Raw genomic sequence first — 23,777 nt, 5'->3', positions numbered from 1 at the left:
CTAATAAGTCGTCTTTGTCGAGTGTTATGTTTTTAATTTTGTTTATAAAGTGTTGTGTGTTTTTTATGTAGGAGGGGGGAATGACCTACCAACTCCTTGAGTGTTGCACCTAATTTCTTGGCTAGGTGGTAATTGGGACTGTCTATTCCTTCCATGATTGGTTGAAGGGGCACATTTTGTTTGTGTATTTTCAGAACCCCATATAATCTCGGGAGGGGGGCATAGTGGGGTTTGAGTTTTTTAACCGTGTCTGGTGGCCAAGAAGTGACGGACTTGAGTAGTTTTTCTGTTTTATCCTTTATCCTTTTTGTTGGGTTATAATTTACCATTTTATATGTGTTGTTATCGGCTTCTAGTTGATTCATTTGAAGTACGTATGTTGACCTGTCAAGGACAACGGTGGCATTGCCTTTATCCGCTTTCGTTATTATTATGTTTTGTTTGGCTTTTAATGATTTAATTGCTGCTAATTCTGTTTTTGTCAAGTTGTTCTGTATGGTTTTCTTAGTATTTAGGACATTACTGGTTTCTAGTCGTATTTTATCTGCTATATTGTTAGGTAGGGATCTGATGCCTCTTTGAATGTGGTAGATCCCTACCTAACAATATAGCAGATAAAATGCGACTAGAAACCAGTAATGTCCTGAATACTAAGAAAACCATACAGAACAACCTGACAAAAACAGAATTAGCAGCAATGAAATCATTAAAAGCCAAACAAAACATAATAATAACGAAAGCGGGTAAAGGCAATGCCACCATTGTCCTTGACAGGTCAACATACGTACTTCAAATGAATCAACTAGTAGCCCATAACAACACACATAAAATGGTAAATTATAACCCAACAAAAAGGATAAAGGATAAAACAGAAAAACTACTCAAGTCCGTCACTTCTTGGCCACCAGACATGGTTAAAAAACTCAAACCCCACTATGCCCCCCCCCCAGATTATTTGGGGTTCTGAAAATACACAAACAAAATGTGCCCCTTCGACCAATCGTGGAAGGAATAGACAGTCCCAATTACCACCTAGCCAAGAAATTAGGTGCAACACTCAAGGAGTTGGTAGGTCATTCCCCCTCCTACATAAAAAACACACAACACTTTATAAACAAAATTAAAAACATAACACTCGACAAAGACGACTTATTAGTCAGTTTTGACGTTTCTGCCCTTTTCACTAATGTCCCCATCAATGACACAATTCTTCTACTACAGAACAAATTTCCGCCCGACATTACGGCCCTCTTTGCCCACGTACTAAAGTCCGGTTACTTCGTGTGGCAAAACAAATTCTACCTACAAAAAGAAGGTACAGCCATGGGCTCACCACTATCCCCCCAATCGCTGACTTCTACATGGAAACCTTTGAGCAAAGGGCTCTTGATTCCTCCATGCTAAGACTGACAGTTTGGCTTATATACGTTGAAGACGTGTTTGTGATCTGACCGCACAGGCGACAAACGCTAAACACATTCCTCAGCCACCTGAACAAACAACACGAACGCATACAATTTACCATCGAAATCGAAAACCAAAATTCGCTCCCGTTCCTAGACACACTAGTCACACGTCTTCCTTCAGGCAGTCTATCCTTCACGGTCTACCAAAAACCCACACACTCTGGCCAATACATACATGCTAATTCATACCACCACCCATCACAAAAATATGGAGTCATTAACGCCCTTAAAAACAGAGCCACAACTATTTGCTCTAACCAGTAAGCCCTGAAACAAGAACTAAAAATCATTAGTGACACATTCATAAATAATGGCTATAACAAAAATACTGTTAATAAAATACTCTATAAAACTACAACAAAAACGAATCTAGATTACAGTAAAACCATAGCCATCCCATACATTAAAGGGTTATCAGAAAAAATCAACAGAATCCTACAACATTATAACCTCAATGCCACCTTTAAACCACCCACTAAACTTAAAACCATATTCAACTCCTCTAAGGATCCTCCCCTCCCATTAGCACATTCTGGAGTCTATTGCGTCCGCTGCACCTGTAACTTACCGTACGTTGGTGAAACAGGACGGACAATCCCTATACGCAAGAAAGAACACATTAAATATAACCATTATGGTGAAGCAGGCCTCTCAGACCATGCACTCAACACCTTACACCAAATCAACTGGAAAAGCACCTGCTCCTTTACACCGCACGAAAACCTGGTACGTAAGGAAATTTAAGGAATCCTGCGAAATCATGATAACCCACCCAAATATCAACAACAAAGATGGCATGAAGATTCCAAGGATCTGGATGGCACACATTCAGCCCACCTAATATGAAAGATCCAGCATAAGTCAGGACTCTAGCCAATCCTGAGCTAGTATTAGAAATCATTCCATGCCAATTGGCTGGAATGATGTTAATATATGTATATAGTAGACAACACTAATAATAGGACTCTAGCATTGATGTATTATTTTTTTATTTTTCTCACCAGAGGTCAGGCCAACAATTGTTGTAGCGGTTGGTCAGTGTCTTTAACAAACCAGTTTGATTGTAGTATAGCTTGTTTCCTGTGTAGAGTTGTATGCTCCAGAAGATGACCTTGACATAAAGGTCGAAACGTCGAATGTAGATTTTAGTTATATTAAACTAAAGTTTTTATTCAAACACAGTAGTTGTCACCATAATTTTCAAAAATGCATCCTAATAGATACTTTTACAACTGAAAAACAAAGACACAGGAGACCAAGAATCACCTGGCTGAAATCAATAAAGAACATTTCAGAATGTAGAACGTAAAATGAACTTTTTCGAAAAGCAAGGAATAGAGAAGACTGGAAGATCCTGCTCAATGGAAGACTCAACTCATCTTAGACGGAAGAGAAGAAGAATACGTGAAAACTGAAGATCAAGATATTCTAGATGTCTGAAGTAATTACTTGGAAAGATTACTGAATGAAACAAGAAGTGATAGAATAGTGGCAAAAAATATTCAAGATGAAGACTTTCGTTAGTACATATCAATACTTGATGTTGAAAAAGTCATCCAAATCTAAAATGTGGATAGTTAGCTAAAGATATTTGACCAGAAATACTCATATGTAAGGTATCGAAGTTTTTCATCTTTGATACCTCAGTGGTTGTACTGCATAATTTAGAAAGTCTCTTGTCAGAAAATTGAATATCATGAATAAAGTAGAACTCTGATAATACTAACTATTAAAAAATAAATCACTCAATGCGAGTTATATATATATAGAGAGAGAGAAACATTCAAACGCTCCCTGCCAAGTGTTTCGGATTAAGATGTACCCAAGCATACTTAAGAAAAGGCTAAAAAAATTTGTGGAAGAAAGTTGGATTCAGGCTAAATAGAGAATGTCAGGATTGAGATTTTCACTTTAAGATAAATAATTAAGAAATCGTGGAAATATAGCTTGAATCTATATTTAAGTTTTGTAGGTCTTGTAAAGATGTATGGAAAGGTGCCAAAGAAAAGTACTACAGTTATATGGTGCAAGTAGGATATTATATCAAACAATATGTAGTCTATATTTTAGTCCTGTCAGAATTTTGTTTGTCAGCAAAAATGCTATTGATAAAGTTTATCAAAAAATAATATAGATTACAGTAAAACCATAGCTATCCCATACATTAAAGGGTTATCAGAAAAATTAATAGAATCCTACACCATTATATTCTTAATGTTACTTTTAAAATTAAAAAAACTTCAACTCCTCTAAGGATCCTCTCCCCCCATTGGCACATCCTAGAGTTTATTGCACCTATAACTTACCTTATATTGGGGAAACTGGATGTACAATCCCTATCCGTGTAAAAAAAAAAAAAAAAAAAACCAACACATTCAATTTAACAATTTCGGTGAAACCAAATTGATTGGAAAAAGTACTTGCTCGTTACATCATACAAAAACATGGTATGAACAGAAATTTAAAGAAACCTGTGAAATTTTGATTAACTGCCCTAATGTTAACAATAATGGTGGCATAAAAATCCCAAAAATTTGGATGGAACACATTTTTTATGTTCCATCGAAATTTTTGAGTTTATTTATTTATTTATTAATTTTTTCCTTTTTTGTAAACATGTTGCTCTCCAGCTTAATTTAATTTTGTAACCTAATAGATAATAATAATAGGATTCTAGCTTGGATGTAAGTTTTTTCCCCTTCCACCAGAGGTCAGGTCAATAGTTGTAATGGTTGGTCAGTAACTTTAGCATGCCATGTAGATTGTAATGCAGCTTGTTTCTTTATATATATGTGTATACTCCAGATGATGACCTTAATTTGAAGGTCAAAATGTCGAGTGTTTAGTTTGGTTTATATTAAACTAAAGTTTTGCTCTAACACTGTACTTTCCATAATTTTCATGATGAGTTCTGTGTATGGGCTCTAGAGCATGGTTTCCAGATTACTTAAAACCACAAAAGGTTGTAAACTGTTTTTGGTGGGCCTTGCAAAAAAAATATATAAAATATTATTATTTTATACTGGAAATCTGTTGCAGAGATTTACATTAAATCTCAGTTACAGAGTGTAAATTGAAGGAAAAATATAATGGTAGCATGTGTAAGTACATTAGGTCCATTCCAAGATTTTCAGTAATCAACACAAAATACTTGAACTGTTTTATTTTATGAAATTTACATATTGAAAATCGTATAATGTTTAAGAAAAAAGAAAGAAAATTTAAATTTAAAAAACGTAAATTTTCCTCTTTTAATGGTTGAGCTCTGCCTCTTTTAATGGTTGGGGTCATTACTACAGAAGATCTCACATCCATTATTAATAAGAGCAATAGCCTCTTGCATTGATAGTGTTCTAACTGGCATTGCAAAGTCAGCTTTGCTTTCCTCTGTGTCTTCTTTGGATAGTTGTTCAGCTAGCTCTTCTAAATCTTCCATTGAAAGGTCTTCACCATTTTTCTCAAAGAGCTCATTTATGTCACCAACTTCAGCATCATAGAGTCCTATTTTCTTTGCCATCTCTGTCACATTCTCTGTTATTGATGCTAGGGTAGTGTCATACTCTTGCAAATTGAAGGCACAACATATCTGATCGAGTTTCACCTTTCTCCAAATAACGTCTATTTTTGCTTTGATTGTCAATGATTTATGTTATTTTTTTTAGTTTCTTGTCCAGATGCACTTGATAACACATGTTCTGGGGGCATGATGGTAGATATTTGAAAATCTTAATATAAAGAAGAGTGCAAGATGGACCACAAACAAACACATAAACGCCTAGAAAAACTAAGACAAACTAGGAGGGAAAAAAAAAAAAAAAAAAAGAAGACACTTGTTAAAGGGACAGGAGTGTAGCCATCAAGGGTGGGAGTAGGGCCAATCAAACTTAACCTACTTGCATCAGTTCACTTGCAGTTCTTAGTCTGTGGTTAATGTAATTTGCTTTTTCTCATTGCATTTTATATTCTGTTTTTTGTTTAATTATTTAAATTTTAGGCTATAGTTTAATCATTTAGTATTATTATTTTATTACAGTATCTGTCTAGGAAGTTGGGCAGAGTCATAACTTATCACCCACCCAGTCGTGATCTCTGAGAGATTCAAGCGTAAATTAAAGACGCATAAACCAAGTCATACCTGTGTATATATATATATAATAAATACAAATAATTCCTTTTCACCCTTTTTTAGATTTGTTTTTGTAATTCATAAATATTCAAGTAATAGCATAATATGGAATATAATGTTAAATAAGACTTTAATTAATAGATCTCGAGTATCTTATGGGTCCAAGCAATTATTTATGAAACATGATTTATGGAAATAAAAATGGAATCAGTCATGATGAATTCATAAGAATTAGTATTAGTGATAAAACAGTAAGACTTAATGTAAGTAAATCAAAAACTATGAAGATATAGAAAGGTGCAGGAAATTTGTTCTCATCAAATAGATAGTTATCAGTTAGTTCAGAAAATTTTGGTTCCATTTTGTTATTTAAGTTGTCCACAAAATTGCATATTATTACTAAATATGTTTTTCTCTTTTACTAACTTGTATATTGATAAATATTACTATTACAACTGACTAAATTAATAATTTCATATTTTCTTAAATTTTTAGAGACTGAAGGTTTTAAAATTGACACTATGGGGACATACCATGGCATGACATTAAAATCTGTAACTGAAGGTTCTCAGCCTAAACGACCAGTTGTTCCAGCTCCCCAACTCCAGCCTCCTCAGATTGTGTCTTCACAAAATAGACAGTCCCAGAAAAGAGGTATCTAATATTATAAAATTTATGTTTCATTAATTAAGTTTTTTTTTTTTTTAATGCCAGTATTTATTACTACTCACATCTGACTTATTCTGGCTTATTTATTCTTAATAAGTACATAATAAAATAATACTTGTTTTATGATGTATATTAATAGCCATGTGCACAAATAATTGCTGTTGTATTAATTTATGTAGAGTTAAAAATAAGTAAGTACTCCTATGATGGACTAATCAAGATAAATGAGATTCCCCAGTTATCGCCACACTTGGAACTGCATTGTTTCTCATGTGTGTACACTAACTTTATCTCATTATAAGAGATATCCAAAATTGCAGTACAATTTGTTAGAAGAGTTCTGAGTAGCTTTTTTGAACCAGTGTGGATTATTTATGGGCTATTCATAAATTCCCTCCCCCTTCCATCAGTACATTAATAGGCATATAGACAGACCTCATCTCATGATGTATGCAAATTACAACCATTCATTCTTGCAACAGCCATCCCATTAATTGTGTTATATCAATTTTGATTCCCAATTATTTGGGCATGAAGTTTAACAGCCACTCCATCTGCTGTATGATAAAATTCGCCAGGCACGCTGGTATTATTTGTGTCTAAATCTCTACTATACATTGACTAGCAACTTGTTGCAATTTCATTTGCATACAAACCTTTCATTGGAATTTTATTCATGGCATTATCGCTTTGTGAAAATGTGAAAACTAAAAAAAAAAACTGTTGCTGCTATAGCACGTGGTTTAGCCCTTTTTCACGATATTAACTAGTTTGTAAGACAAGGATGAAATTCACGAAGCAGGTGAAAGAATCTGTCCCAATGAAGGTGATGATAATCAGTAAAAATAGACATGAGATGAAAAAATTATTAGTCACATTCAGGCATGTTAATTGTTAACATCTTGTGATTCATATAATATATAGTGATTTCTGACTTGCGACCATATTGACTTATCACAGGATCACAAAAATGGAATCCCATCTTAAGTTTAATAAGATTGAGCCATATGATCCTTTTCAGTCATGTGACTTGTTAAAAATCCTTTTACTATAAGCCAGTTATCGCTAGAAATATACTAATATTAGGTTAAAAAGTTCCAGTACACAATAAATAAAATGGAATTATCCCAATTTTCTTTTTAATAGATTGACGCATCACTAATAAATAAATAAAAAAAAATGGCAAAGAAAATTCCTAACCAAAGCTTACTCTTGAACTATTCCTTTGACCCATATGAATTCACTGTAATATGTATTAACATTAAATTCAAAATAACCTTTTTTTTCCCCTCCAGTTTCAAAGACACCGGTTATTATCATTCCTGCTGCAACAACATCCCTTATCACTATGTATAATGCCAAGGATATTCTACAAGACTTAAGGTATATAAACACAGAAGATAAAAAAGCACAAGGTTCAAAGAGAGAAAATGAAGTTTTAATTCAGCGTAGGAAGGAAGGAGGTTTGACTGTACCATATCGTGTAATTGATAATCCACAGAAGCTCAACCAAGAAGATTGGTTAGTATTTCATATTATACTAAATATTATTTCAAGAACTTTGATGCCAGTTACAGAATTAGAACGAACAGTAAAACATGCAAATGATTTTTAAATTTATTTTATGAAAGATGAAGATTCAGAGGGGGGGGGGGGAATATTTTTGATTGTTAAGCATATCTGTTTACTCTTAAATACAGTAAATCTTGGTTAATTGGAATGTAGAGAAATCAAAAGTTATCATCTTTAAATTTATTTGAACATCATTATAAAGTGTGCTCATCTGAGTGTATTACTACCAAAAATTATAAAAATCAAGTGCATATTAAATCCAGCATTATTTCAAAGCCAAATACAGAAACTAACGGGAATACACTCGCTGGCATTTACGAGTTGCCCCCCTAGCTGGACCTCATAGGTCCGCTAGGGCAACTCGTAAGGAGGCGAGTATATGGATGCTTGGGCATAGCGATCGTGTCACCTATTCTACTTGATTTTAATAATTTTTGCATTGCCGAACTGAAGCCTTTTGGCTCTTTATTTTAGTTAACTACCAAAAACGGTTTTAATTCTAATGTTGTGATTCATTATAACTCTACAGTTTAGATTTAAACTGAGTGGATTGTGGCTTATTGTGTGTTTTAAAAAAAATAATAAAGCAAAGGAATTACGGATGTCAGTTTTAATAGCTTGGACTGTGCATGGCAGAAACTGAATATCTATATGTAGATATGATAAGAGTAGAGTGAATTGGTAAGAAAGTCATTTGTCAGACTAATTATTTTCTTCTTGCACAACGTCAAGCCTTTGTCAAGAAGAAGAGCAGAAATAGCAACAGTATAGTGAGAAACCAGATTGATTACATCTTAGTCAATCAACATTTTAGAAGTAGTGTAAGGAGTGTAAAGACCTATTCTAGTGCTGACCAAATACAGTAAATGCCAGGATATTTCAGGAGCTGTTACTTCATCAAAATCCATTCCATAGGATCTGTTACTTACTAAAATTGAAAAGGCTCTACCTCTTTCCTTCCTATTTAAGAAGCTAATTTACTCCGTATGGAATCCATTTTTATTATCAACAATGCAAAACCCCCTGCAGACAATATCTCTCCAACAGAACGTCAAGCAATATAAATATATATATATATTCATGAGCATTGACTCGGTTACTTTGATACATTTAGAAAGATATTTAATGACTAAAAAAAAAAAAAAAATTAATTAAAAGCTTTAATGATAAAAAACACAAATAGTTTCGGCTTTTTACAGCCCTTCATCAGGTATCTTTTTAGGAAGAGGAAACGATAATAAAAACTGAAGATTCTAAAAAACTGAGAAGCACAGATAAATTGCAGTACATAATTGAAATAAAAAACGTTGTATTAACGTTCAAGTTGTTCTATTTTACGTGCCATTGTTTGTTGTATGCATGGTAGCAGACGCTCGAGAACGCCAGTACTGAATAACAGCAGTATGGCTATCAGGGATGTTATAGCTTAAATTGTTGTTTAAATGTTCAGGATTAAAGGACAATCTTCCTGGATTCCACTATCTTTCTTTCAAATTCATCATGGCAGCAGAAAATGTTTTCAGATCTATCCCAGGAAATTGAGTGACCTTGAAAATCATCATGAGGATTGTTAGAGAAGAGAATATGGCTGGATAAGGTACTGGCATGTGATCTTTTATAGGAGATGTCTTTTTTATGTTCCTCCATACGAAGTTCAATAGATTTAGTTTGACCATAATAAGGAATATTACAGTCACACCAAACTATGGTGTGACCATAATAAGTCTATTGAACTTCGTATGGAGGAACATAAAAGAGACATCTCCTATAAAAGATCACATGCCAGTGCCTTATCCAGCCATATTCTCTTCTCTAACAATCCTCATGATGATTTGCAAGGTCACTCAATTTCCTGGGATAGATCTGAAAACATTTTCCACTGCCATGATGAATTTGAAAGAAAGATAGTGGAATCCAGGAAGATCGTCCTTAATCCTGAACATTTAAACAACAATTTAAGCTATAACATCCCTGATAGCCATACTGCTGTTATTCAGTACTGGCGTTCTCGAGAGTCTGCTACCACGCATACAACAAACAATGGCACGTAAAATAGAACAACTTGAATGTTAATACAACATTTTTTATTTCAATTATGTACTGCAATTTATCTGTGCTTCTCGGTTTTTTAGAAATCTTCAGTTTTTATTATTGTTGCCTCTTCCTGTAAAAAGCCGAAACTATTTGTGTTTTTTATCATTAAAGCTTTTAATTAATTCTCGGTTTTTTAGTCATTAAATATCTTTCTAAATATATATATATATATATATATATATAATAATTCTACCTGCAGATAAAGGTAACTCCACTGTCATCCTGAATACTGAAGAATATAATAACAAATTATTACAATTATTACAAACAGGTACTCTATTCTTGACAGAGATCCAACTCATGAACTCCATAACCATACAAACAACCTTCTAAGAAGAACTACAGTTTTATAGAAATATTTGTTTGTCTCTTCATTCACTTCATCCTTTAATCCCTTGATTATATGGATTACCAAAAATTCACAAAGAAAATACTCCACTGAGACCAATTGTTGAAGGCATTGATTCACCTACTTATAAACTCTCAAAGTATTTAGCCAAATCCCTAAAATGCTTATTCTGCTTGACCTCCTCTTCCCTCAAAAATTCTGTTGATTTTGTTTCGAGTGTCAAAAACCTACATATTCAAAAAGAAGTTTAAAGACACTATTTACAGAGAGAACTTTGATTTAGCCATGGGCAATCCCTTATCACCCATACTGGCGAATTTATATTTGGAATCTTGAAGGAAAAAACTATCTTCATTCCCATTGAAACCTAGTTTGTGGAAAAGATATATAGATGATATCTTCCTAATTTACTGCAGAATTAGAGATTGATTGCTCTCTTCTGTTCCTAGATGTCAAACTCACTCATGTATCTGAAATATTAAAAATCTCTATTTACAGGAAACCACTCACACTAATAGATATCTTTATGCCACAGTCCCATCACTATCCTCCTCAAAAACTTGGCATTATTTCTATGCTAGGCAAACGTGCTCACTTCCTCCTCTGTGAAGAAGATATTAACAAAGAACTTCAATTGCTTCTTACAACCTTTTAACAAAATGGTTATTCAAAACAAACAGTTAATAAGCTACTATTCAGTCCACATCCTCATCATATTGAATATAGAAATAGTGAAAAAGGCTACATATACTTACCATATATCAGTTCCTTTTTGCCAAAATTAGTCAAAGTTCTCAAAAAATATAACATTCGGACTTCTTTCACTCCTTTTCTTAAACCCCTGTTCCTTGCTTAGTACCTATCTTGTATAGAAAGAATTTTTTAATTAAATTCTTTCTATACTGATTTTACTTAGGAATTCAAATTAATTTAACATACTTGTAATTTTTGTTAATATTTAACTATTGATTTGCTGTACAACAACAAAAGAAAAAGACAAAAAAAAAATGTCTGAATGAAATGTAACAATAGATTGTTAAGACAAAGAGATATCCCAGACAGGATTAAGAATAAGACCTAAGGCCATCGCACACACAAAGGTCAAGAATGTATGGGGTTTCCTGCCTTAACGTAGCGACCTAAAAGGTGGGGGGAAAGGCCTCTATGAATACCCAGCGGAATAAATACGATAGTAGCAAGACCCAAGGTTGATGGAGCAACATAAAAAGGGGAGACATCAAGAGAGCGGGACACACGACACAGAGACAGGAAAGTTTTTTCGAGGAAGGTCAGTCATCATGAAGAGGGTTCATTTCGGAGAAGGTCAGCTGAGTTAGCTAGAAGACCACTTAGGAGGAGAGATCGTATCGATGTTGTCGCTGAATAAATTCGTTTTTGCCCAGTTTATGTTCTGGCTCCTGGTTTGAGTATGTCCTGCCGATTCTAGGTCAAGGGACCCCGTTCCAGCCAACAGATGCCCGAAGATGATAGATCGGTCGTTCATGTATTGTAGAAAGTAAGTTCTGGATTTCCAGCTGCCAAGGTTGGAAACAGTGCTCGTGTGCATAAGCAATATCAGAAGGAAGAAGATGACAACAATCTCAAGGATCTACTGATGTAGACTAGATGACTAAATACCAAGTAAGGTCTATTATATGTGATTTAAATAGAGGCAGAGATTGTTCTAGCTGTTTTTTTGTTAGTATTATTTCAGGACTGAAGGCAATTAGCTAACCATTGAGAAATAATTTGCTTAGTCGTGTGAGATAAGATAGCGTTGTTACAAGGTGAAAGTCAATGTGCGCAATGTTATTTATTGTCTAAGCTTGCCTGTGGTATAGTATGTGTAGGTCTGTCATGTTGTATAACTTAATGGTAGGCACAAATATTACCTTAGCCTGTTTACTTAAAGGAGAATTGTTGAACTAGATTGGATAATTTAAGATCTAAGCTAATATTGCTGAGAAGCATAGAGATGGGAAAAAGATTGTGTGCTTAGTGTTAACTCTATTGTACTTCACTTAGCATGAATAAATCGTTTTGTTTGTCAAATAACTTGCCTGATTCCTATATACCAATGCACCTCTCATAAAAAGACTGAATCTGTGTGACCTAGGGAGATAAATAGCCACGATTGAAGAATAGAGTATTGTGTTGCTTGATATAGTGATAAGTATGAGAGATATTTCTGTGCTTTGCTGAGTTTTTTTTTTTTTTTTTGGAAGGATATTTAAGTCTTATCTGCAATTTTGATGGTGCAGTCGAAATAAACAAATAAATTTTTCAGAAATCGATATAGAAAAACTCTTACTGTTTAGACAAAGGGATTGACTCCAGCAGAGGCAATTCCTATGTTTTAGAATTTCGTGCACGTAATTAAACATAGTTACAACATTGAGAAAAGGGGGGAGGGGGTCTAATTGAAAGAAAGGATTAACTGTAAGAGACTAAATCAAGCAATGTATTAAGAACAACGGAGTCACGACTGTTGAGTGTAATAAGTTAAATGAGTTGAAATAAATAAGATAAATAAGTATAAATTTCGAATAAAGTATGCAATCAAAACTTAAAGAAAATAAGTATCATCAGTATTTCAATGGCCCCAGTCGATATAAATTTTTACAGTCCTACTAAGCAAAAACATAACAATCTGAAATATCCCAGCATTTACAATATTTGGTGCAACTGCAACACTCCTTATTTTGGCGAGACTGAAAAATCCATTGAATTACATCTAGAGGAACGTAAAAGAGATGTCATCACATATGATAGAACTGGGGCAAGTGCTCTGTCGAACCAAAAATTCTATCATTCATGCAGTCAGTCATATGGGACAAATTGGAAAATATCTTTCGGTGCTATGATGAACTGGAAAGAAGAATTCATCCTCCATCCAGTACATCTCAACACTAATCTCAGCAATAATCTCTCAAACTGTCATTGCACTGCTATCCAACTTTGGCATTCGCAAGACCTTGAACACATGCACGCTCCCAACAATGAAGAGATACAGAAAACAGCTTCAAATGTTGATATGTTAATGCTTTAATGTATAGCTTTTCTGTCACAATGTTTGTTGGTAGATCCCTCATGTTATGCACCCAAAAAAGTCTTCTAAGAAGACAAAACTAGTTGTCAGTTTATTTAAATTAAAATAGTGCTTCTATTTTTGATCTCTTGGCTTGTAGTCATTTAATCTGTTTCAAACACACACACACACACACATATATATATATATATATATATATATATATGTATATATATATATGTATATATATATATATGTATAAAATAAGGTAGGAGAAAGACTACATCCTTGTCGAACTTCCTGATTAGTTTCTATTTCTTCTATGTATTCATTGATATTTATGATTGCAATTGTATTGTTATATAAGCTCTTAATTGCATTTAATAACTGTTTTGGATAGCCTCGGTCTTTTTTATATTCCATGTTTTTCCCCCCCTTAACTTGATCAAAGGCTTTTCATAATCTATGAATGCTAGCATTCATAGATTTGTAAATTAAATTCTTTTATTTTTTCTATGAGTAGTTTTAGTGTGGATATATCATCAGTGCAGTTTCTACCCTTCCTAAATCCAGCCTGTTCCTCTAATAACAAACTATTGGCAATAATGTTTTTTTCTTGAATAATATTTGTATATTTAAATTTACAGTTCATCTCTGAATGCTGCTCAACTTAGATTCTTTTTTAAAACTGTCTTATATATTTTTCTTTTTAATATGATATTTTAATTTTTATACTGATCAGAAAGTAAATTGTGATTACTTATTTCAAATCCCCTGTACACACTTATATATTGACTGAGAATGAAGATATTGCTATCAACAACAGCATAGTTAGTGAGATTTCTTGTGTCTTCTCCCTATGTGAATTTGTTCACATATTGATGTTGGAACATAGTGATGACTAGTCCATGTTCTGAACAGAACAGGTATACTTACCATTATTATCATTATTGGCTTTGCTCTTTAGATTTCTAAGGACCCATTATTCCTTTGTCACCTGTCTTCTCTAATCACTTGAAAAAATTCCTTCCCTTTTTCCTTAGTAGAACCTTCTATGATATCATAGATATGAGTAAGTCTCATTGTCTGATTCCCCATTTTGATGTTTTCCTACATCATTTTACTAGAAATTGTCTGTCATTCAAGACATTAATCTTCATGTTTAGTGTTGAATGCTATTTCTGTTCTTTCCTTTCCTTGATCACTATTGCCTAAATATTACATTTTGTAGTGGTTATTTAAAAGACTGTTTATCTTGAATTTGAGTATGTTCTAGCAGCTAACTTTTCACTGTTTAGCCAAATGATTCCTCAGCCAACATGATATTTCATTATGTTGTAACATTATGTTGTCTTTTGGTTTAAGCTAATAGAGAATATAATTTGTGTGATCCAATATTCTTTGGCAGAGGATGCCTATTCTTCAATCTCCCCTTTTTGACTTTCTGTGGCTTAAGATTTCTTTACCCATTATGTATCATCTATCTGTTTCTCTACTCTATGATTAATCCAGTTCTGAAAATCATTCTGACCTCTACTTACCCAACTCTGGATATTTTCTTAACCATCTTTTCTCTTTCCAGGTACACTGTTGAGGTGACTGCTCCTAGTGGTAATTCCAATCACAATCTCATCCAAGTTTCATCTCTGGTGGAATGCTGTCCTCTTAGCTTCACAGCCTCTGTGTATTTTGTACTATAACAATGCCAAATGGGAAAATCTGAGGTTTTTACTCCTCCTTTCCATGGTCAGACTATTATTTATCTTCTCCAGATACTTGCGATCTTCTTACAGAAATTATCCATGTTGGAATGAAGGCCTTCATCTCACTCTGTTAATTTCCATCCTTTATCCAATATCCAAGCCATAGTTTTCCAAAAAGGTTTGCCTGGACAGTCTAAGAAAAGAAAACAGCTTATTTGAAAGTGGCTTGTGACAAAACTTCAGCCTCATTCATATCCTACACTTGAAGAATGCAACATTTGCAAATCATCATTAACAGTGCTAAGTCTGTAAGGGCTAAATGTAGATAATTCTCCCACTTGTGCTAATGGTGGTCATGCCGGTGCAGTTTTGTCCATCTGCATTTTCATCACCATTGCAACATCACCTAAAGATAAAGCTGATCTCTTGGCATCCAACTCCAGAATATATTACCAAAGCAAATCACTATCTTTCTTTATATGGAATATTGAATTGAATGTCTCCAGTGACTTTCTGCCTTGAAGAGAGAAGAATTTCGAAAAACCAGTATACCAAAAAGCCTTCTGGACTTGACAGAATCCCACCAATTGTGCTCAGAAGTTTATACTCCTAAACTAACACCTGTTCTTTATCATCTGTACACTATATTGTATTCATCTGGCATCCACTCTGCAGCTGGAAACAAGCCCATTATACAGCCAATTACAGATAGTGATAAGTGTCATCCTCAAACTGTTAAACTATTGCTTTCATCTCAGTGTTCTCTAAAGTAATGAAGAATGTCATTAGTCAAAATCTTTGTCACCTGGAGAACTGTCACCTAATCAGTGACCACCAATATGAACTTTGAAAATCAAGATCTACTGCAGTTTTTGTTTTTAAATTGTTATTTTTCATCAGCATTACTACTTTTGTGTCAAATTATTTTTTATTGATGTGACACATTGTTATCTTGCTGAATTAGATAACAACCACTGTCTGTTTATGAACATATCCTTTTGATTATTGTGAACCAGGACCATTCCATAATATGATTTTGTGTTCTTTTCACATAATTTTATAACATCTTTTATGCTGTAAGATTGTGTTAGAAATCATATGTGCATGTTTAGCAAAAATTTAGCAGACAGCTATCATTAATATTTTTTCCCCCCCACACATAACTAAAAACAACATAGGATTCATTTCTTGCTCTACTGTAGAGGTCTCTAACAAGAACCAGTTCACCTTCTTGACACTTTTGATAGGAACATAGGCACAGATAAATTTTATTGGTCAGATTCTCTGTTTTAAATGTATTCACATCAATTCACTTGAAATTGCTTCCTTTTCATGTTTAGTAATAAATGCCATATCTACTCCTTCCTTTACTTGTTTTTATTGCTTTAAAATATTTTTATGCTGATTATTTGGAAAAGTCCAACTTGTTTTGGTCTGTCTGCCTGCCTGCTTTGCTTGTTATATCACCATGTCTCCATTTTACAATCCCATTCCCCACACATATTTTTTTGACTTGTATAAATTTTCTGTTATTACTATGAAATGAAAGGTGACAGAATTGAGATTATTGGGATCAGTCTTCAGTCTTTGAATGTTTGAATCTTCTTTGGAAAGAGCAATAATGACCATGACTGAAATGACAGATTGTTGGCTCTAAAAGCCTTTACAAATTGTACGTCAATGAATGACTTCAACTCACATGAAAAGGAGCCTATCATTGAGGAACTTATTAAAATGACAGAACAGTTAACCATCAAAGAAGAGAAAATTAAAGAACTTCATCCTTATCCCTGTAGTTAAATTACAAACAATTAGTTTTTGAAAAAAAATTGACTCCAGTCTAAAAAATTGGAAATTGATGATGTAAATTTTGAACTTCCATGAAACTTTGTCATGGAAGATTATCAAGAAAAGAAAAAATGTCTCTTTGTTCAGAGAAACTACATGTAAATTTTTATTTAAGAAGTCTAAGCAGTAAATGCTGTAACATTTTCACTTTTGCATAATTAAATAAATTCATTTCTTTATCGTTTCATTGTTTAAGTGCTCTGATTTATTTGGTAGCCATTTCATTGTGTTATATAGTTTAAACTGTGTTTCCAAAAACTTAACCTCAATTCAAAACAATGAACTGTGAAAAATTAGGTCATAAAAGTGTGTATGGGGGGGGTTACTGTCAAGAGGCGAGAGCTCAGTTTTGCTATCATAGAGTGGTGTGAGTAGAATGGATTACCATTAGATGTAGTGTGAATGAGTTCAAGAACAGGTATGACAACTGGTGCAGTAATGTGTGGACTCCCTCAATGAGTCCCTTACTCTCTGGAGGTCTCTCTTAATGATGATAAATGAATTGTGGTAGAGGAGGTTGTGATTTTGTTTAGGTCTTGTTTGTGCTTTGGAGAGAGGAGTGTGGATTGTTAGTAATGCAGTGTATCTGCAAAAAGCAACTGACACAATGAAAAAGAAAAAGTTGGTCCTTGTTGGGGATCTAAATAGCAGAGTAGGAAATGAGCATGAGACATACAGAAATATTTTGGGAAAATTTGGAGAAAAGAGCAAAGCTAATAATAACGGCAAATATCTGTTGGATTTCTGCTCAGGACATGGACTGGTTATTACTAACACCATGTTCCAACATAAAAATGTGCACAAATTCACATGGAGAGAAGAGGAAAGGAATAAGAAAAGTCTCATTGACTATGTTATTGTTGATAGTGATGTTTTCTTCCTGGTGCAGGACACAGAGTGTACAGAGGATTTGAAATTGGAAGTGATCACTATTTAGTCTTGAGCAGGATAAAATTGAATTTCATATTGAAAAGAATAACATGTAAGAAAGTTTTAAAGAGAATAAAAGTTGAGCAGCTCTCAGATGTTAACTGTAGACTGAAATACACAAAGATTATTGAAGAAAAAATGAAAGAGTTTGAGAACAGGAATCAAACCTTGGAGATTCAGTGGCAAGCCTTGAAGAAAGCCCTGATTGATTCAGCTAGAGAGGCATGTGGTGAAGTTGTCTGGAAGGATAGAAAAATTAGAACTCCATGGTGGACATAGGAAGTTAAAGAGGCAGTGAAGGAAAAGAAGAAAGCATATCAAAAGTTCCTGGCAAATAAGTCAGCTTGTGCTCTTAGAGAATACAGAGACAAATGTAAGAAAGCTAAACACTGGGTAAAACTAGCTAAACAAAAGTCATGGGAGGACTTTGGCAAGAATATAGAAAATAAATATCAAGAAGGTGGCAAAATATTCTGTAGATTGTTGAAGAAGCTTAAGAATGGAGGAAAGAGTGCTGTAAAAGGAGTTAGAGATGATAAAGGTGACATGAAAACGGGAGAAAAAGATATCCTTGAAGTATTGAGTAATTACTTTGAAAAACTGCTAAATGAAATAAGCAGTGATGACAGCATGGTGGTAAAAAACACTGACCAGGCATGCAGTCAGGAATACATATCCATACTTGAAGTAGAAAAAACCATCAAAGGCTTGAAATGTGGAAAGGCAGCAGGAGTAGATGATATTCGACCAGAAATGCTGAAGTATGGTGGTATAAAAGTCTTACAGTGGCTGCACTGCATAGTTCAGAAAGCCTGGACAGAGGGACAAATTCCTGATGATTTGGAGTAGAGCTCTCATAGTACCCATATATAAAAAAGGAAATAAAACTGAATGTGAGAATTACAGAGGTATTTACCTACTGAGTGTTCCTGGCAAGATCTATGCAAGTATACTTGAGAAATGGTTGAGAAGAATTGTGGAAGAAAAGCTTGGTGAAGAACAAGCTGGATTCAGGCCAAATAGAGCCTGTCAGGATCAGATCTTCACTTTACGACAAATAGTCGAGAAAGCAAGGGAATATAACAAAGATCTGTATTTAAGTTTTGTCGATTTGGAAAAGGCATATGACAGGGTGCTAAGAGAGAAGCTATTCAATACGCTACAGTGTCAGTGGGGCATTATATCAAGCAATACTTAGTCTTTATTTGAGTTGTGAGTCAGCAGTTAGAATTGAAGGAAGTACAGGAAGATGGTTTAATGTTAAATCTGGTGTGAGACAAGGATATACATTATCCCCTCTGTTATTCATTATCTACATGGATCACATTATGAAGGAAAGTGGTATTAAACATGATATCAAAATTGGAGATGTTAATGTCAGCTCTTTGCTTTATGCGGATGATGTAATACTTCTAAATAAATCCGATACAAGTCTGCAAGATTCTCTGACTAAATTGAATAACTGTTGTAATAGATATGGTATGAAGGTCAGCATTAAAAAGACAAAGACAATGAAAATAGGCAGAATCATTGAAAATGTCAACTGTGTTGTGAATGGAGAACCTGTGGAACAAGTAAAACATTTCAGCTACTTAGGCACGATTTTTAGTGAAGAATGTAAATTAAATATAGAAATAGACAACAGAATCAGCAAAGCTGGTATGGTGGGAAGTCAATTGAATAAATTCATATGGAATAAGAGAGAAATTAGTCGAAACACTAAATTAGCTGTATACAAGACAGTGTTCAAACCAGTTTTAACTTATGGATCTGAGAGCTGGGTCAGAAGTAAAACACTTGACCAAAGACTAGAGACCGCAGATATGAGAGTCCTGAGAAAGATTATAGCCATGAACAGATGGCATCAATGGCAATATCATATTAAAAACGAGGATATTAGGAAAGAACTTGACATTGTCAGCATCCAGGAATGCATTGGCAGAGCTAATCTCAGGTGGTATGGTCAATGCGCAAAGAAAGATTAGCAAAACGATAGAAATATAAGATCTGATAATGTTGGAGTCTTGACAAGTAACAGACTGATTTGGAGGAAAATTGTAGATAGGAAGTTAGTAATGATGTAATTTTTTTCATGTAGTACTATCATATCCTGTATACCCCTTGAGGGTACATGGCAGGAATTTGATGATGATGATGACTTTGCTTAATAAAAAATGATGATGATGACAGAAAACATAGTCCACCCATGGTACTAACGTACTATATGTTTACAACTTTTTGTGAGTGGGAGTCACATAAAAAATGTATGTACACAATGAAATAAACCGGAATCCAAAGACTGTCTGTCATTGGCTTCTTTTCCCCATGTCACTGCTGCAAATCTCATGATTCCATCAATCCATTGTTATTTTGGTCGACATTATGATCATATTTCCTCCTGTGGAATTCAATCCAGTACCTCTTTTGTCTATCATTAGTTTTGTTTTGAGCTATATGCCCAGCCCATTGCCACTTGGGACGTTTCACTCTTTCTGTGTTATCAAACTTTGATTTTATTTCTTATCCAAGTATTCTTTTTGTTTAGTCTTGTAATATTATTAAGCACATACACCATCATCATCATCATCATCATCATCAAATTCCTGCCATGTACCCTCCAGGGGTGTACAGGATATGACAGTACTACATGAAAAAATTACATCATTACTAACTTCCTATCTATCAGCACATACACATCTTTCCATATTTAGTATGTTGTTCTTAGTTTTTAAGTTTCCTTTGCATTTAGGCAATCATATTTATTTATAATTGCACTAAATGTTGTATTAATTCATACAATTTTGAATTCGTTTTTTTTTTTTCTTCATCATCGAGGACAAGATTAACACATACTTTTGTATTGGTACAGTTCAATTTACTATGTTGTATTTATTTATTTGGAATATTACCAACATAAATGTTTATAAAAGATGATTTTCACAATTGCATTAATTCAGTATTGGAGATTATGTGTAGTATAGTACAATCATCTTAAAATGCAATAATCTCTCATCTTCAGTTTAAAAAAGGCATTCCTTGTATTATCTGAGAGGCAGTTAATATATATATCATTGTACATCTTAATATATAATTACATAATTTAGTCAATATATATTGATTAAATTATGTAATTATATATTAAGATGTACAGGGTGATCAAAATTAAAGTATCCTTGTTTAAGGCCTTGTGGAGTACCATCCAGTGATCCAAATGCTGCAAAACTTTGCAGGAATATATTATGCATCATGTGGAAGCGATATCAGACAAAAAAAAAAAAGTAGTTCCAATATTCACCATCACGGTGTGCTGTACCAAATGCAAATATAGTATTTTTTTTGTGTGTGTAAGAAGGAGAAAAGCAACACAAGCATAAATAACACATTTTTATTCATTTCTATTATGTATTCATGGGCTCTGCTGTTCAATGTGCTGCCCTTCCTGATATGCCACAAATTGCATCCTTTGCACAGTGTGTTCAGCAGCAAAACGCAGCTGAACACGTTGTAGGCTTGATTGTGCACCTGCTGGATTATGCTGTCTTTCAGTGGTGGCAAGTGTTATGAGGATGATCCTGATAAAAACTGTCTTTGAGAAATCTCCAGAGCCAGAAGTCACAGGGGTCAGATCAGGTGAACAAGGCAGCCATGTAGTGAGAAATGCACAGCTGATCACTCTGACTTCTGTGAAATGTTCTTGAAGAACCTCCTGTATGGATCGACTGATGTGTGCCACCCCCCCCCCCCCATCCTGCATGAAAATGATTCAATCCATGCACAGGTGTTGCTGTAGCTGTGGCACAGCAGAATTTTTTATCACATTGCAATACTTTTTGGTACTAACTGAACAGAACCAAAGAAGAATGGTCCAATGATAAATGAAGCTTGTAAACCTACACAAATGGGTGAATGCAAAGGTATTTGTTGGATTGCATGCAGTTGTGTAACCCATACCTGTCAATTGTGGGTGTAAAATTATATGCATTTTTATTTTATGTTCCTTAAATTTCTTATTTAAATATTCGATATTTCTATTTCTTCTCTTTACTTATTTTTGTTATATTATTTAACTTAAGTCGTAGCTTGTTGTAATCTCGTTGCTTGAAATAGACTATTACCTTTTATCCTTTCAGTCTACCAACTTAATCCCCCCCCCTCTCAAGGTCATGACTATACTACTTCATGTGTTTGTAGTTTAGAATTTAGGAATTGCCTCTGGCTGGAGCCAGTTCCTTTGTCTAAATGGCTGGCTTTTTCTCACTTTGATCTCTGAAAATTTATTTGTATTTACGACTGCGCCATCAGAGATCACGTAGAGGAATTATATATCTTTCCAATACATGCAAGAAAAGAGCCCAGCACAACGTGGAAATATTTCTGATATTTATCTCTAGGTCAAGCAACGTTTAAATCTACTATTCGTCAGTCATGGCTACTATTACTCTTAAGGTCACACAGGTTCTGTCTTTTTATGAGAAGTGCATTGGTCAGGCAGAATCAGGCAATTTATTTGACAAACAAAACAATTTATTCATGCTAAATCAAAGTACATAAAAAAGGTTTACACTACACATACTAAATTAATCCAACTCAAATTCACTAATCAAAATTGACATGAAAAAAACATAAAATTCACGTTTCTGGTTCTCCACTAGATTACTTAACATTTCTCACTTAAGATCAATTACTAATGCAATTAGTTACGCTAACAGATAGTTCAGACACGGGAGCAGACTTGCACATACTTTACATTAATTTAACTCAGACTATATATGATATTAGGCTTGACATAACTTTCACATACTATTCCCTCTTCATATTATAATTCTTCTTTATGCTTACAAACAAAAAAATTCAACAATCTTTACCATTAATTTCACATCTAGGAAAGTCCTATACAAAAGTCTTACTTGTTACTTTGTCATCCAGTTCATTACACAAGATCCTAGAGATCGTTGACACCTTCTACTTTCCGGTAAAATTCACACACGGGCACTTTTTGCAACATTGTTAATACTTCACACGCGAAGATCGTCAAGGAATTTAGCGGTTGGCCTGAGTAGATCGCCACTGCTATTACGAGCCTCCCATCATTGTCGGGCTTCGGCTGGCGAGACGTGGATCCCTGTCCTTGGAACAGCAAGACACACTGGAAACTTCTCGTAGTTATAGCAGGAAAGGAAAACCGGAACTGGAAAGCCTAGCCTCCAAAAGGCTCGTGCTGACAAAATCCTAGCACTGAAATCCTTTTACCGAAAAGCCTCTTTTCCTTTGATTTGTCCCCCCTTTTATTCTGCTCTCCCAACCTTGGAACTCTTACAGATTGAATCCCCTGAATTTTTTTTAAGGGGTCTTCTCAGCCACCCGGCAGTCGCTGAGTCAAGTCGTGAAACCCCTTACTTCGCTGACCTTCGCAAGTTACGATCGCCTCGGGTCTTACATGCTAATCCTGTCTGAGTTAATTCTTTGTCTGTACAATTTTTTTATTACAATTTATTAAACTAAGTATTAATCAAATTACCAGTATATTAAATTAATTTTATTTCCCAAGTAAAATCGGTATGGAAGAAATTTTATTCTAAAATCCTTTTATACAAGATTTTACATGGGTATTTACAGCTCCATTCAGATGAAAGTGAGCCTCATCTCCCCACAAAATCATCCACAGCCATGCAGTGTCTAACTCCACTCAAGCAAGGAATGTTAAAGCGAATGTCAGTCAACTTTCAAAGTTTCGCGGGCGCAATTCCTATGTGTCAGGATTATCTTGAGTGAGTAGAAATACAGAATCTTCCGTAGAATTTTCCAAGCAGTTGTGTAAAGCACATCCATGGTCTTGATACAGTACATGCACTTCAGGAACCAATACTGTTATTAGCCTCTGTAGCTCAGTCGGTATAGACGAAGCCCTTTGGTTGGAACGACCTGGATTCGATTCCCGTCTATGACGTGAGGAACCTTTATCTGGTCTCTTTCGACTAAAGCTGAGTTAGCT

General features: G+C 34.4%; 1 protein-coding gene across 1 annotated transcript in view; it reads left to right on the top strand.

Annotated features, from left to right (window-relative positions):
* Nucleotides 1-23,777, top strand: part of hyx (cell division cycle 73 hyrax) — a 199,560-nt gene that overhangs the window by 158,543 nt on the left and 17,240 nt on the right. Inside the window, exons 10-11 of the mRNA XM_090396538.1 lie at nt 6,088-6,246; nt 7,557-7,782. Coding sequence (XP_090252664.1) covers nt 6,088-6,246; nt 7,557-7,782 — 385 coding nt within the window. The remainder of the gene's footprint in view (nt 1-6,087; nt 6,247-7,556; nt 7,783-23,777) is intronic.

This window comes from Typopeltis vanoorti, chromosome 8 (assembly GCF_054136105.1).
Source record: "Typopeltis vanoorti isolate ZY-2024b chromosome 8, IOZ_Tvanoo_1.0, whole genome shotgun sequence".
Classification (NCBI taxonomy): domain Eukaryota; kingdom Metazoa; phylum Arthropoda; class Arachnida; order Uropygi; family Thelyphonidae; genus Typopeltis; species Typopeltis vanoorti.
The sequence above is the reverse complement of the archived record's forward strand: the minus strand, read 5'-3'. Positions and strand labels throughout refer to the sequence as shown.